Genomic DNA, 15,000 nt, shown 5'->3' on the forward strand with positions numbered 1-15,000 from the left:
AAGTCAGCGTTGCCATGACAACTGGGCAACATTTATTAGTGCAAGCCCCTGATAAATGACCGATCTGCTAAGACCGATCTTTGGCCTTTTGATGTGCTGGTAAATAATATAGATTTTATTATCAGTAAGTCTTACCTGCCGTTTACACGTCGGACATCACTGGCTTTGCCTTTTATGGAGTTCTGTTGGCGTCACCAATCGGCACGCATGCACCTGTAATTTACAGCTCGGTCGTTTACGTAAATCAGGGTTTAATACGTTTTTTAAAAATCTGGCATAAATCTTTGACAATTTTTCCAAAAATAAACTAATTTTCAGATCATCGCCTGTGTGTCGTTCAGTAAAAGTTTACATTTATGGCGTTCAGACGACTCCCTCATCCAGAGTGACTTCAATTTATACAACTGAGCAATTGAGGGTTAAGGGCCTTGCTCAGGGGCCCAACAGTGGCAGCTTGGTGGACCTGGGGTTCGAACCCACGACCTTCCGAGCCGTAATTCAACACCTTAACCACTAAGCTACCACATCTCTTTGTGTCCACTAGGGGGCAGTTTAGAGAAGAAATCCACATTGTAAACGATAAAGTACCTCAATTCATTTGGAGTGAATCGGGGAAAAACATGAAGACAGTAAAAAGGGAAGCGAATGACAGGAGGCTGTGATTAATGTGTTAATGAGAGACCGTGCTGACGAGACGCACCGTCGTGTTGTGGTGTCCTGCCAGGTAATGAGCTTTGTTTGTTACACAGCAGTCACTTTGCTTTCTGGCAGCGATGATCTTTCTTCAGGTTTATCTGCCCCTGGGGCTTCTGGGAAAACAATCAGAGTACAGAAGTGTAATAGCAGAGCAGCAGATAAAGAACTTTAGGCAGCAGAAGAACTTTAGTCTTTCAGGCTTTAAAATATCAAGAGAGAAGGATCGAAGGCAGACTTGGCTCCGTGTTCGTACGGTAGGACGCGATGTGATGTTGGACGCCGTCCCTGACGTGTCACAAAGCACTGTACCTTCATGTGAACCTCAACATTAACGTCTGACTGCGTATTAAAACCATCGCTGGCTTGTAGACTTCACTGGTCAGATCATTTTTTTCCAGAACGCTCCATTAAAAGCGAGTCGTTTTCCACAGAACCAATTCACATGAAAGCAAACTGCAAACACAGAGATGCTTTCATTTTTTTTCAAAAGGACGCTTATTGGATTTGTGCTGTCAAAACAACGGCACGCTGAATGAAATTCTGTTTCGTGAGGAGAAGAAAAAGGGGGTTAATTCGAACAATGTGCTGTTTTTTTTATTTTTTGTTATTTGTGTGTACAGCTCGAACCTTCTCCCAAAAATCTGTATGATGTTGGCGTCTCTTATTTACAACGTTTAGTGGAGAACATTGGTGTGTGTTGGTGTTTAATGTAGAACGTTGGTGTGTGTTGGTGTTTAATGTAGAACGTTGGTGTGTGTGTTGGTGTTTAATGTAGAACGTTGGTGTGTGTTGGTGTTTAATGTAGAACGTTGGTGTGTGTTGGTGTTTAATGTAGAACGTTGGTGTGTGTGTTGGTGTTTAATGTAGAACGTTGGTGTGTGTTGGGGTTTAATGGCTAACGTTGGTGTGTGTTGGGGTTTAATGTAGAATGTTGGTGTGTGTTGGTGTTTAATGTAGAACGTTGGTGTGTGTTGGTGTTTAATGTAGAACGTTGGTGTGTGTGTTGGTGTTTAATGTAGAACGTTGGTGTGTGTTGGTGTTTAATGTAGAACGTTGGTGTGTGTTGGGGTTTAATGGCTAACGTTGGTGTGTGTTAGGGTTTAATGTAGAATGTTGGTGTGTGTTGGGGTTTAATGTAGAACGTTGTTGTGTGTTGGTGTTTAATGTAGAACGTTGGTGTGTGTTGGTGTTTAATGTAGAACGTTAGTGTGTGTTGGTGTTTAATGTAGAACGTTAGTGTGTGTTGGTGTTTAATGTAGAACGTTAGTGTGTGTTGGTGTTTAATGTAGAACGTTAGTGTGTGTTGGTGTTTAATGTAGAACGTTAGTGTGTGTTGGTGTTTAATGTAGAACGTTGGTGTGTGTTGGTGTTTAATGTAGAACGTTGGTGTGTGTTGGTGTTTAATGTAGAACGTTAGTGTGTGTTGGTGTTTAATGTAGAACGTTGGTGTGTGTTGGTGTTTAATGTAGAACGTTAGTGTGTGTTGGTGTTTAATGTAGAATGTTGGTGTGTGTTGGTGTTTAATGTAGAACGTTAGTGTGTGTTGGTGTTTAATGTAGAACGTTGGGGTGGGGGTTGGGGTGGGGGTTGGGGTGGGGGTTGGGGTTAATCAGGTCAGTGTGGTGTTTCTTTATAAGTTGATTTGGTAAATTTTGTGTATTAACGTTTGTTTGTCTTTAAGGTTTGTTCTCTGGCTCCAGCACTGATCTGCTCTCTGCCCCAACTCACCTTCCCCCACGACCACCTCGCCTGGACCGCGATGACATCATCAACACCCAGAATCCTCCACAGCTGCCCTCAGTGCCCCGAGATGGGTGGGTACTCACACACACACACACACAAACACACACACACACACACACACACACACACACTTAGTGTGAGCCCTGGTCTAGTTCTTCCTTTGTAAATTTGGACTGTGATGTTTTTGGATGCAGAGTTTAAACATCTGAGTCTTATAAACATCCCAAGTAAAAAAGATGAAGTGAGCTGTGTGTGTGAGCGACTTTTACAAAAGGGATTTCTCAAACAGATCAAGTATTTATCTCCATTTTAAATCACTTATTTTGAAACAAAAAAAAGGGAGCAGCCGAGTATCGTTTTTGTATTCCTCTTTGATAAATCATACAATTTCATAACACTTATATCACATTTAAATGCCCCAGTGGGCAAAACTTCAATTTATCTGCTTCTCATTACAATTTCTGCCATATCTGTGTGTCAGGGGTTTTTTTAGCTTCTAGAGAAACATTTTCAACACCGCCCCCTATTGACAGGATTAAACACTGCACCTGCCTCTGCAGTGTAACGCAGACTCACACAGTCATGTGAAGGCTGCATGGAGACGTGCCATGAGACTGACCGTGTTAAGAGCAGAACATCAGAAGTGTTCAGCTGTGATGTCATCCATCATACATCAGCAGACCCTGTGTGTGTGTGTGTGTGTGTGTGTGTGTGTGTGTGTGTGTGTGTGTGTGTGTTGCACTCTATTGTTGACTCGATTGTTGAGATAAATGGAGACAGTCATCTGTGTTGGTGTTTGATAATTAAAATCTTGATATATTTGTAGTAAAGGTGAAGGTTGGTGATGTGTGTGATGTGTGTGATGTGTGTGATGTGTGTGAAAGAATTCAGGTGAATGTTTGTGTGTGAATGTGTTATTTTGAGCTTCATGGTGAAAAATTGCATTTAATGGTAGAAACTGGTGTTGGTTGGTATTTGAGGGAGGACGCAGGTGTAGTACAGAGAGAATGCTGGTGTGTAGTGGTGTTTGATAGTGAAGCTTGGTGTTTGTTGGTGTTAAATGGAGAATACTGGTGTGTTTAGCAGAAATCTAAAGTGTGTTGGTGTTTGGTGGTGTTTTTAGTTGAGAACGTTGGTGTGGGCTGAAATTTAATGGGGAAGGTAAGTGTTTGTGCTTTAATGGTGTTTGTTGGTGCTTTATGAACTGTATTTTTTATTCTGATGGTGTTTTTTGGATATGTTGGAGTAGGATGCTGTTTGCTGGTCATGGTTTATGTTTGGGTTTCCTGGTGTTTGACTGTCTGTTAGCACGTGGTGTTGTGTTGATATTTATTAATGATAGAGAACATTGGCAGACGTTGGTGTAAGGTGCAGTCTGATGGTAACGGATGATGGTGTGAGTTGGTATTGGATTTTGAGGCGTCCCTGTGTGTGACCCCGTGTGTGACCCTATGTGTGTGACCCTGCGTGTGACCCTATGTGTGTGACCCTGTGTGTGTGACCCTGTGTGTGACCCTATGTGTGTGACCCTGTGTGTGTGACCATGTGTGTGTGACCCTGTGTGTGACCCTGTGTGTGTGACCCTGTGTGTGTGACCCTATGTGTGAGACCCTGTGTGTGTGACCCTACTGTATGTGTGTGACCCTATGTGTGACCCTGTGTGTGTGACCCTGTGTGTGTGACCCTACTGTATGTGTGTGACCCTATGTGTGACCCTATGTGTGACCCTGTGTGTGACCCTGTGTGTGTGACCCTATGTGTGTGACCCTGTGTGTGTGACCCTGTGTGTGTGACCCTATGTGTGTGACCCTATGTGTGAGACCCTGTGTGTGTGACCCTGTGTGTGTGACCCTGTGTGTGTGACCCTGTGTGTGTGACCCTACTGTATGTGTGTGACCCTATGTGTGACCCTATGTGTGACCCTGTGTGTGACCCTGTGTGTGTGTGACCCTGTGTGTGTGCGACCCTGTGTGTGTGACCCTGTGTGTGTGACCCTACTGTATGTGTGTGACCCTATGTGTGACCCTATGTGTGACCCTGTGTGTGACCCTGTGTGTGTGACCCTATGTGTGTGACCCTGTGTGTGTGACCCTGTGTGTGTGACCCTGTGTGTGTGACCCTATGTGTGTGACCCTGTGTGTGTGACCCTGTGTGTGTGACCCTGTGTGTGGTTTCTGTGCTGTTCATTTGGTTTCCGATAGTGACTTCCAATAGTGACTTTAGAATGTTTCTGTGTGAACACACACAGACACACATACACACATACACACACACATCCTACTCACACACCTTTAACACACACACAGACACATACACACACACACACACACACACACCCTAATCACACACCTTCAACACACCGATCCCAGCCCTATCTCACTTGTGCACTATTAACTTTGGTGTGTTTATTCAGGTCGTCCAGAACAAACCGGGTCTTTCTGCATAAAATAAATCCGGAGCTGAATTTAAAGGTCAGACAGAAGAGTCATATTTTACTGTCTTACTGCTGCATACAGCCTTGACTCAGTGTCTGAGGTTCTTCTGCCATGTCCTGGTCTCTCTAACATCATTGTGGTCCTTGTAAAAGGAAAACACTGCGAATCTACTGGAAATCATCCATAACGAGCACAATACATACACTGTTTACACAAGTACACAAAAAAACAACAAAACACAAAAACACAATGACATGAAAACAAACAGTGTTTCTTTCCTAAAATCAAAACCAAAATGCTCAAATCTCACAGTTCCCAAAGCCCGAAGAACTCTTTCATCGTTGTTATTATTGTTGTTGTTGTTGTTGTTGTTGTTGTTGTTATTAACAAGCACAAAAAAAAACCTCCTTAAACTGCTGATTTCAGTTCGATTCAGTATAAAATGATGGAAACGGAGCCCTAAAATCCAGATGGAAATAAGAGACGGAGCGATGAAGATGCCACAAACTCCAGGCATTTCTTACACTTTTTTACGTCATTTCTCTTCTTGTGTCGATCTCACAAACATTTCTATTGGGGGAAAAAAGCCATTTTGAATACAGTGCCACTTTCAGTAAACATTTAAAAAATGAGTCATTTTTACCCGAACGCAGCACGAGGGTTGTTGAGGTGGGGCTCCATGAACACAGATATGTTTGGTGTTCAATATGTGTTGAGCTGTTTGCTGAATGCAGGCATGTTTCTCATTAAACCCCTCTGTGTCCCCCCCCACCACCACCACCACCTCCCCTCCTCCTATTCGCCCCTGTTCCACCCTCCCAGTTCCTCTCAATTTTCCCCCAGGAGCCACAAATGCTGGGCTGCAAATCCAACGTGTCATCAAGAAGCGTTGTGTGTACAGTAAGGAACAAAAACGCTGGAGCGAAAGAGTACAAAAAAAAATGGAAGAGAGAAAGCACAGAGAGGGAGGGAGGGAGGGAGGGAGGGAGAGGGGGGTAAATACATCTGTTCCCCTGAAACCTTCAGAGGAAACAGATTTGAACTGAGCGTTTCTGCTCTTTATCATAATTAAAGGCAATAACCCGTCGTTAGCTAAATCTACAAATTACGGCGACTTTCGGGAAGAGCGGATTGTTCAGGAGGCTTCAGGAGAACAACGTTCAGCTGTTGTCATGAGTAGATCAGAGCAGATCAGAGCCAGTCTGTTGTGTTTGTTTTAAACACTAAACACTGCATGCGTCTCCTTTTAAACTCCTGCACAAATGTGTTTACTGTCTTTTATTTACACAAAGATATTTTACATGTTTTTAAATGTTCAGGTTTTAGCCTTTAATATCATCTCTGTGAAAAACACCAGTGAGGGCGCTGTGTCCTCTGGATAAAGACTACAGTTTATACGCTTGTACCTTCTAACAACTGGAACCTCTGGAGAATGTTGGTGTGCGGTGGTGTTAGTGTTAGGTGCTGAATTAGATTAAGATTTTTGGTGTTAGATGAATGCTGTTATTACAGGTTGTATTTTGGTGTGTAGATGGTGAATGTTAATGTGATGAATGATGATGTTTAAGTGATGACTTGATGGTGTTTAGATGGTGAATGTTGGTGTTTAGATGGTGAATGTTGGTGTTTAGATGGTGAATGTTGGTGTTTAGATGGTGAATGTTGGTGCTTATTTGGTGAATGTTGGTGTTTAGATGGTGAATGTTAGTGTTTAGATGGTGAATGTTGGTGTTTAGATGGTGGATGTTGGTGTTTATTTGGTGAATGTTGGTGTTTGGATGGTGAATGTTGGTGTTTAGATGGTGAATGTTGGTGCTTATTTGGTGAATGTTGGTGTTTAGATGGTGAATGTTGGTGCTTAGATGGTGAATGTTGGTGTTTAGATGGTGAATGTTGGTGGTTAGATGGTGAATGTTGGTGTTTAGATGGTGAATGTTGGTGTTTAGATGGTGAATGTTGGTGCTTATTTGGTGAATGTTGGTGTTTAGATGGTGAATGTTGGTGTTTAGATGGTGAATGTTGGTGTTTAGATGGTGAATGTTGGTGCTTATTTGGTGAATGTTGGTGTTTAGATGTGAATGTTGGTGTTTAGATGGTGAATGTTGGTGCTTATTTGGTGAATGTTGGTGCTTATTTGGTGAATGTTGGTGTTTAGATGGTGAATGTTGGTGTTTAGATGGTGAATGTTGGTGTTTAGATGGTGAATGTTGGTGCTTATTTGGTGAATGTTGGTGTTTAGATGGTGAATGTTGGTGTTTAGATGGTGAATGTTGGTGTTTAGATGGTGAATGTTGGTGCTTATTTGGTGAATGTTGGTGTTTAGATGGTGAATGTTGGTGTTTAGATGGTGAATGTTGGTGTTTAGATGGTGAATGTTGGTGTTTAGATGGTGAATGTTGGTGTTTAGATGGTGAATGTTGGTGTTTAGATGGTGAATGTTGGTGCTTATTTGGTGAATGTTGGTGTTTAGATGGTGAATGTTGGTGCTTATTTGGTGAATGTTGGTGTTTAGATGGTGAATGTTGGTGTTTAGATGGTGAATGTTGGTGTTTAGATGGTGAATGTTGGTGCTTATTTGGTGAATGTTGGTGTTTAGATGGTGAATGTTGGTGGTTAGATGGTGAATGTTGGTGTTTAGATGGTGAATGTTGGTGTTTAGATGGTGAATGTTGGTGCTTATTTGGTGAATGTTGGTGTTTAGATGGTGAATGTTGGTGTTTAGATGGTGAATGTTGGTGTTTAGATGGTGAATGTTGGTGTTTAGATGGTGAATGTTGGTGCTTATTTGGTGAATGTTGGTGTTTAGATGGTGAATGTTGGTGTTTAGATGGTGAATGTTGGTGTTTAGATGGTGAATGTTGGTGTTTAGATGGTGAATGTTGGTGTTTAGATGGTGAATGTTGGTGGTTATTTGGTGAATGTTGGTGTTTAGATGGTGAATGTTGGTTTAGTTGGTGAATGTTGGTGTTTAGATGGTGAATGTTGGTGCTTATTTGGTGAATGTTGGTGTTTAGATGGTGAATGTTGGTGCTTATTTGGTGAATGTTGGTGTTTAGATGGTGAATGTTGGTGCTTATTTGGTGAATGTTGGTGTTTAGATGGTGAATGTTGGTGTTTAGATGGTGAATGTTGGTGTTTAGATGGTGAATGTTGGTGTTTAGATGGTGAATGTTGGTGTTTAGATGGTGAATGTTGGTGTTTAGATGGTGAATGTTGGTGTTTAGATGGTGAATGTTGGTGTTTAGTTGGTGAATGTTGGTGTTTAGATGGTGAATGTTGGTGTTTAGATGGTGAATGTTGGTGTTTAGATGGTGAATGTTGGTGTTTAGATGGTGAATGTTGGTGTTTAGATGGTGAATGTTGGTGTTTAGATGGTGAATGTTGGTGTTTAGATGGTGAATGTTGGTGTTTAGATGGTGAATGTTGGTGTTTAGATGGTGAATGTTGGTGTTTAGATGGTGAATGTTGGTGTTTAGATGGTGAATGTTGGTGTTTAGATGGTGAATGTTGGTGTTTAGATGGTGAATGTTGGTGTTTAGATGGTGAATGTTGGTGTTTAGATGGTGAATGTTGGTGTTTAGATGGTGAATGTTGGTGTTTAGATGGTGAATGTTGGTGTTTAGATGGTGAATGTTGGTGTTTAGATGGTGAATGTTGGTGTTTAGATGGTGAATGTTGGTGTTTAGATGGTGAATGTTGGTGTTTAGATGGTGAATGTTGGTGTTTAGATGGTGAATGTTGGTGTTTAGATGGTGAATGTTGGTGTTTAGATGGTGAATGTTGGTGTTTAGATGGTGAATGTTGGTGTTTAGATGGTGAATGTTGGTGTTTAGATGGTGAATGTTGGTGTTTAGATGGTGAATGTTGGTGTTTAGATGGTGAATGTTGGTGTTTAGATGGTGAATGTTGGTGTTTAGATGGTGAATGTTGGTGTTTAGATGGTGAATGTTGGTGTTTAGATGGTGAATGTTGGTGTTTAGATGGTGAATGTTGGTGTTTAGATGGTGAATGTTGGTGTTTAGATGGTGAATGTTGGTGTTTAGATGGTGAATGTTGGTGTTTAGATGGTGAATGTTGGTGTTTAGATGGTGAATGTTGGTGTTTAGATGGTGAATGTTGGTGTTTAGATGGTGAATGTTGGTGTTTAGATGGTGAATGTTGGTGTTTAGATGGTGAATGTTGGTGTTTAGATGGTGAATGTTGGTGTTTAGATGGTGAATGTTGGTGTTTAGATGGTGAATGTTGGTGTTTAGATGGTGAATGTTGGTGCTTATTTGGTGAATGTTGGTGTTTAGATGGTGAATGTTGGTGTTTAGATGGTGAATGTTGGTGTTTAGATGGTGAATGTTGGTGCTTATTTGGTGAATGTTGGTGTTTAGATGGTGAATGTTGGTGTTTAGATGGTGAATGTTGGTGTTTAGATGGTGAATGTTGGTGTTTAGATGGTGAATGTTGGTGTTTAGATGGTGAATGTTGGTGTTTAGATGGTGAATGTTGGTTCTTAGATGGTGAATGTTGGTGTTTAGATGGTGAATGTTGGTGTTTAGATGGTGAATGTTGGTGTTTAGATGGTGAATGTTGGTGTTTAGATGGTGAATGTTGGTGTTTAGATGGTGAATGTTGGTGTTTAGATGGTGAATGTTGGTGTTTAGATGGTGAATGTTGGTGTTTAGATGGTGAATGTTGGTGTTTAGATGGTGAATGTTGGTGTTTAGATGGTGAATGTTGGTGTTTAGATGGTGAATGTTGGTGTTTAGATGGTGAATGTTGGTGTTTAGATGGTGAATGTTGGTGTTTAGATGGTGAATGTTGGTGTTTAGATGGTGAATGTTGGTGTTTAGATGGTGAATGTTAGTGTTTAGATGGTGAATGTTGGTGGTTAGATGATGAATGTTGGTGGTTAGATGGTGAATGGTGGTGTTTAGATGGTGAATGTTGGTGTTTAGATGGTGAATGTTGGTGGTTAGATGGTGAATGTTGGTGTTTAGATGGTGAATGTTGGTGTTTATTTGGTGAATGTTGGTGTTTAGATGGTGAATGTTGGTGTTTAGATGGTGAATGTTGGTGTTTAGATGGTGAATGTTGGTGTTTATTTGGTGAATGTTGGTGTTTAGATGGTGAATGTTGGTGTTTAGATGGTGAATGTTGGTGTTTAGATGGTGAATGTTGGTGTTTAGATGGTGAATGTTGGTGTTTAGATGGTGAATGTTGGTGTTTATTTGGTGAATGTTGGTGTTTAGATGGTGAATGTTGGTGTTTAGATGGTGAATGTTGGTGTTTAGATGGTGAATGTTGGTGTTTATTTGGTGAATGTTGGTGTTTAGATGGTGAATGTTAGTGTTTAGATGGTGAATGTTGATGTTTATTTGGTGAATGTTGGTGTTTAGATGGTGAATGTTAGTGTTTAGATGGTGATTGTTGGTGTTTAGATGGTGAATGTTGGTGTTTAGATGGTGAATGTTGGTGTTTAGATGGTGAATGTTGGTGTTTAGATGGTGAATGTTGCAGTTTGACATTTAGATGGTCAGTTTTGGTGTTTTGTTGATAGTTGTTGTTTGATTGCAGTTCGATGGTGTTTGTGGTTGTGTAAAATGTTCACTCACAGTGTTTATAGACATCTAACATACACGATCTAAACATTCATTTTTGCCCAATTTTCCCACGGTTAGTGACTTGACTTCCTCCTCCCATCCCCTGCAGGGCAAACTGTGTCATTGCACCACCCCAGTCAGGGCAACAACAGCACGCTGAATAGTTTCCAAATTGAAGGAAACCACAGAATTCTGTTTTCAGGGAGACGTGTTACTCTGAGTGATGAGGTGAAATGTACGCTGGCATGTAAAGTGCCAATAATAAGCTGAAAAATAACAGCCATATTTAAAGCCTTCTGTCAGCAGTGTGTTTTATGGAGGCAGTTTGTGGTCCGGTGAATATTTCTGTAATGCATTCGGCAACGTTTTGGAGAATTGTTTTTTAATTTTTGTTCAAGTGGCTCAGCGACGAGCCAAATGGAGCACATTAACACTTCTGTTATTGTTGTGTTTGTCGTGTCGTGTTGTGTTTATGAAAGAAAAGTTTTTTCAACGATGATCATTTTTAATAAACTCACACACATATGACCTCACATGGGTTACATAAGAGTAAAGCAAGGCTGTGGTTCTGTGTGTGTGTGTGTGTGTGTGTGTGTGTGTGTGTGTGAGAGAGAGTCTGATCTCAGCAGATTTTGCTCCTGCATGATTGACTGTGTTATAGATGGAAGTAGCAGCCGATGGTTTGCTTTCCAGATCACGCACTCGAGCTGTCATGTTCTGTAGTTTGTAATGAGATCTGTTTTTCCAGAATGCTACGAAAAAGGCTCCAGACAATTAGCCGCGGTTTTAGAGCTCAACTAACAATTACTGCTGCTTGGAGCGAAACAGGGTTTGAGCGCAGCGAGCCTGGAGGATACTCACATAACACCGCATTGCATTAAATCCAAGGCCATGACAACACACTGGCGACGAGCAGAAGTTATTTTTACTCCTGGCTTTTTTTGCACAAACTTTAAATCTTCTGCGGTCTTTAAATAAAGAGCCTCTGTAGCAGCGTCCTGACGTCTGTTTACGTTTTACAGCAGTTACATTTAGGTTTAAAACCTTTCCCAGGTCTCATCTCCAGCTCAGTAATGATCGATATAAACAATGCTGATTGAAATGAAGCTGTAAAAAGCCTCTCCCTTCCCTCAGGGGTCTCGGCTCACAACGAGGCTCTCTGAAACGGAGATCTTGTAAAACGCATGCTTAACGTCTTGCACTGGAGTTGAGCCAACATTCATAAAGCTTTGGATCGCTTTCAGTGAAGCTCCACATTCGAGCGGGAGACGACTGAGAGAAACAGATCCGCCACTGACACTTCTGGACTCTGATTGGTCAGAAGGTGTCGATTAATCCTCTCTAACAGAAGCTATGAATGTAGAAGAGGTTTATATTGTTGCACTGCTTCCGATACGTTATCGTTGCCATAGCAACTGCTCGATCACACGTAACGCTTCGCAAAGACAAATTGAAAACAAATTACATCCGTTGAAATGGTGAAGATGTTTTTTTCTACAGGCTCGGAAGGAGTCTCCAGTGTCAGGAGGTAGAGATTTCTGGCATGGTCGGGACAGAGGAGTCTGATTTCTTTCTTTTTTGTACTTGTCATTAAAATTAAGAGAGAGATAATAAACGAAGCTGGTGAGGGAATGACTGTTTATAGCTACTATAATGTAAGTGCTTACAGTCACATATTGGTCCACTGCAGTGAATTGAATTATAAATGGATAAAAACAATGAATTAGTTTATAAATTAAAATTAGTGTAAGAGGAATAAAACACTCTGGGATGTGAGGATGTGGTAGTCGAGTGGTTAAGGAGTTGGACTATCAGTCGGAAGATTGTCAGTTGGAATCCCAGGTCCATCAAACTGCCACAGTGTTGGGCCCCTGAACAAGGCCCTTAACCCTTAATCGCTCTGGATAAGCGTGTCTGCCAAACGCTAAAACTCAGAGACGTGCTGCTCCAGGACAGTAATCATCTTCATCACACCAGCCCGTCCTTCATCATTTTCCTCTACCATCATGAAACAGGGTGTTTTATTCCTCGTTCCACTTCCCACCCTGCGAAAGACCGCATCGCAGCACCTGCGCATATGAACGTGTGCCGACTGCAGCCTTTAATCAAAAGCGTGTACATAACGACGCTTTATAACGAGCCAGGTATGAAACGTCTACTTACATTTTCCTGAAGTCAGAGCGGTGTTTGATTTACATGCCCAGAGCCTAGTGCATACACGCCGCCGCTGCCAAGGTCAACACCGGCAGCCGCACTTGTTTTTCCCCAAACGGTTTAGCAGGACATTAAACATTTTGACAAAATTATCTAACGCGGCCCGACTCGCACTGCTTTAGCCGCTGACCTCATTGCTAAATGTGTTTACCCTGGCTGAAACGGCCCATTTAGACTCCTTTTACTCAGTAAATATCTGCCGTCACTTTCTGAAGCTAATATTAAAAAGATGCCAGTGAAAATAGAGCACGCTGCTCGCCATGCGGACTTTAACATGGAGGACCCTCTACGCTCGACGTCTCCCTGAAATTCACAGTCACTATTTGGCTCACGTTTCCTCCTCACGTGTATCACAAACTGCTGGTTTGTAAGGAATGCAGATCAAATAGCTGAGAAATCTCTGTGTAGCCAATTAATGAATGAGTTTTTCTTTGATCTTGGAACAGTGACATCACAGATCAGGACCAGAGTTACATTCACTCCACAAGTCTGAAAGACTTTCCTTAATGACTTATTTGTCTCTCTCGGTTCTGCAGTTGTGGGATTTGAACCCACAGCATTACGAGCGTTAACACTAGAACACTGTGCCAGCAGCGCCCCCGTCTGGAGACACCACATACTTCACACACGTGCATGTCAACTCACGTCAACTACAAATAATCCTTAACCATCACCTTGTCAGATCTCCTCAACTCTTACACTTTTAAATTCATTTATCTATTTTGTTTTAAACTTAGATTTTTATAAATGAAAATAAAAACATTTTATTTTATATAGAGCAGTCATTTCTACAGATTTTATTCCTTCCTTTCTTCCTTCCTTCTGATGTGTTGTAGTGTGTTTGCATTGTGTATGGCAGCTATATGATGTGTGCATGAAGTGTGTAGTGAGTGTATGATGTTATATTTAGTGTTGTATAGTGAGTGTATTGTGCATGCAGTGTGTATATAATGTATATGTAGTGTACATGCAGTTAGTATATAGTGTATATGTAGTGTATATGCAGTGTGTATATAGTGTATATGCAGTGTGTATGTAGTGTATATGTAGTGTGTATATAGCGTATATAAGTAGTATATAAGCAGTAGGTGTGTAGTGCTTATGCAATGTGTATGTAGTGTATATGCAGTGTGTATGTAGTGTATATGTAGTGCTTATGCAATGTGTATGTAGTGTATACAGTATGCAGTGTGTATGTAGTGTATATGTAGTGTATATGCAGTGTGTATGTAGTGTATATGCAGTGTGTATATGGTGTATATGCAGTGTGTATATAGTGTAGATGTAGTGTGTATATACAGTGTGTATGTATTGTATATGCAGTGTGTATATAGTGTAGATGTAGTGTGTATATACAGTGTGTATGTAGTGTATATACGGTGTGTATGTAGTGTATATGCAGTGTGTATATAGTGTAGATGTAGTGTGTATATAGTGTAGATGTAGTGTGTATATAGTGTAGATGTAGTGTGTATATACAGTGTGTATGTAGTGTATATACGGTGTGTATGTAGTGTATATGCAGTGTATATATAGTGTAGATGCAGTGTGTATACAGTGTAGATGTAGTGTGTATATAGTGTAGATGTAGTGTGTATATAGTGTAAATGTAGTGTGTATATACGGTGTGTATGTAGTGTATATGCAGTGTATATATAGTGTAGATGCAGTGTGTATACAGTGTAGATGCAGTGTGTATACAGTGTAGATGCAGTGTGTATACAGTGTAGATGTAGTGTGTATATAGTGTAGATGTAGTGTGTATATACAGTGTGTATGTAGTGTATATACAGTGTGTATGTAGTGTATATGCAGTGTATATATAGTGTAGATGTAGTGTGTATATAGTGTAGATGTAGTGTGTATATACAGTGTGTATGTAGTGTATATACAGTGTGTATGTAGTGTATATACAGTGTGTATGTAGTGTATATGCAGTGTATATATAGTGTAGATGTAGTGTGTATATAGTGTAGATGTAGTGTGTATATAAGGTAAGGTAAACTTTTATTGTCCCCAGTAGGGAAATTTGTCTTGGGCCATCACCCCTGCTGCAATCATACAGAACATTTCAGACAGATACAATTCACAGGATATTGAATACATAAAATAGCAACTATGTCCTTCCCCTATTTAACAACTTCACCGACACTGGGATAAAAGAGTTTTTAAATCTATTTAATCTGCAGCGAGGAACCCTGAACCTCCTGCCAGAAGGCAACAACTCATACTCCATATTCAAAACATGGGAAAAATCACAGACAATCCTCTCAGCTTTTTTTTTTTTTTTTTTTTTTTTTACATTGTAGATGTAGTGCATA

At 40.8% G+C, this 15,000-nt stretch overlaps 1 protein-coding gene across 2 annotated transcripts in view; it reads left to right on the forward strand.

Moving 5' to 3' along the window:
• LOC132853558 (zinc finger protein GLIS1) overlaps positions 1-15,000 on the forward strand; it is a 99,507-nt gene that overhangs the window by 72,921 nt on the left and 11,586 nt on the right. For both annotated transcript variants that reach the window (XM_060881393.1, XM_060881394.1), the window contains exon 8: positions 2,378-2,510. In XM_060881393.1, coding sequence (XP_060737376.1) covers positions 2,378-2,510 — 133 coding nt within the window. The remainder of the gene's footprint in view (positions 1-2,377; positions 2,511-15,000) is intronic.

Source organism: Tachysurus vachellii, chromosome 11 (genome assembly GCF_030014155.1).
Source record: "Tachysurus vachellii isolate PV-2020 chromosome 11, HZAU_Pvac_v1, whole genome shotgun sequence".
Classification (NCBI taxonomy): Eukaryota; Metazoa; Chordata; class Actinopteri; order Siluriformes; family Bagridae; genus Tachysurus; species Tachysurus vachellii.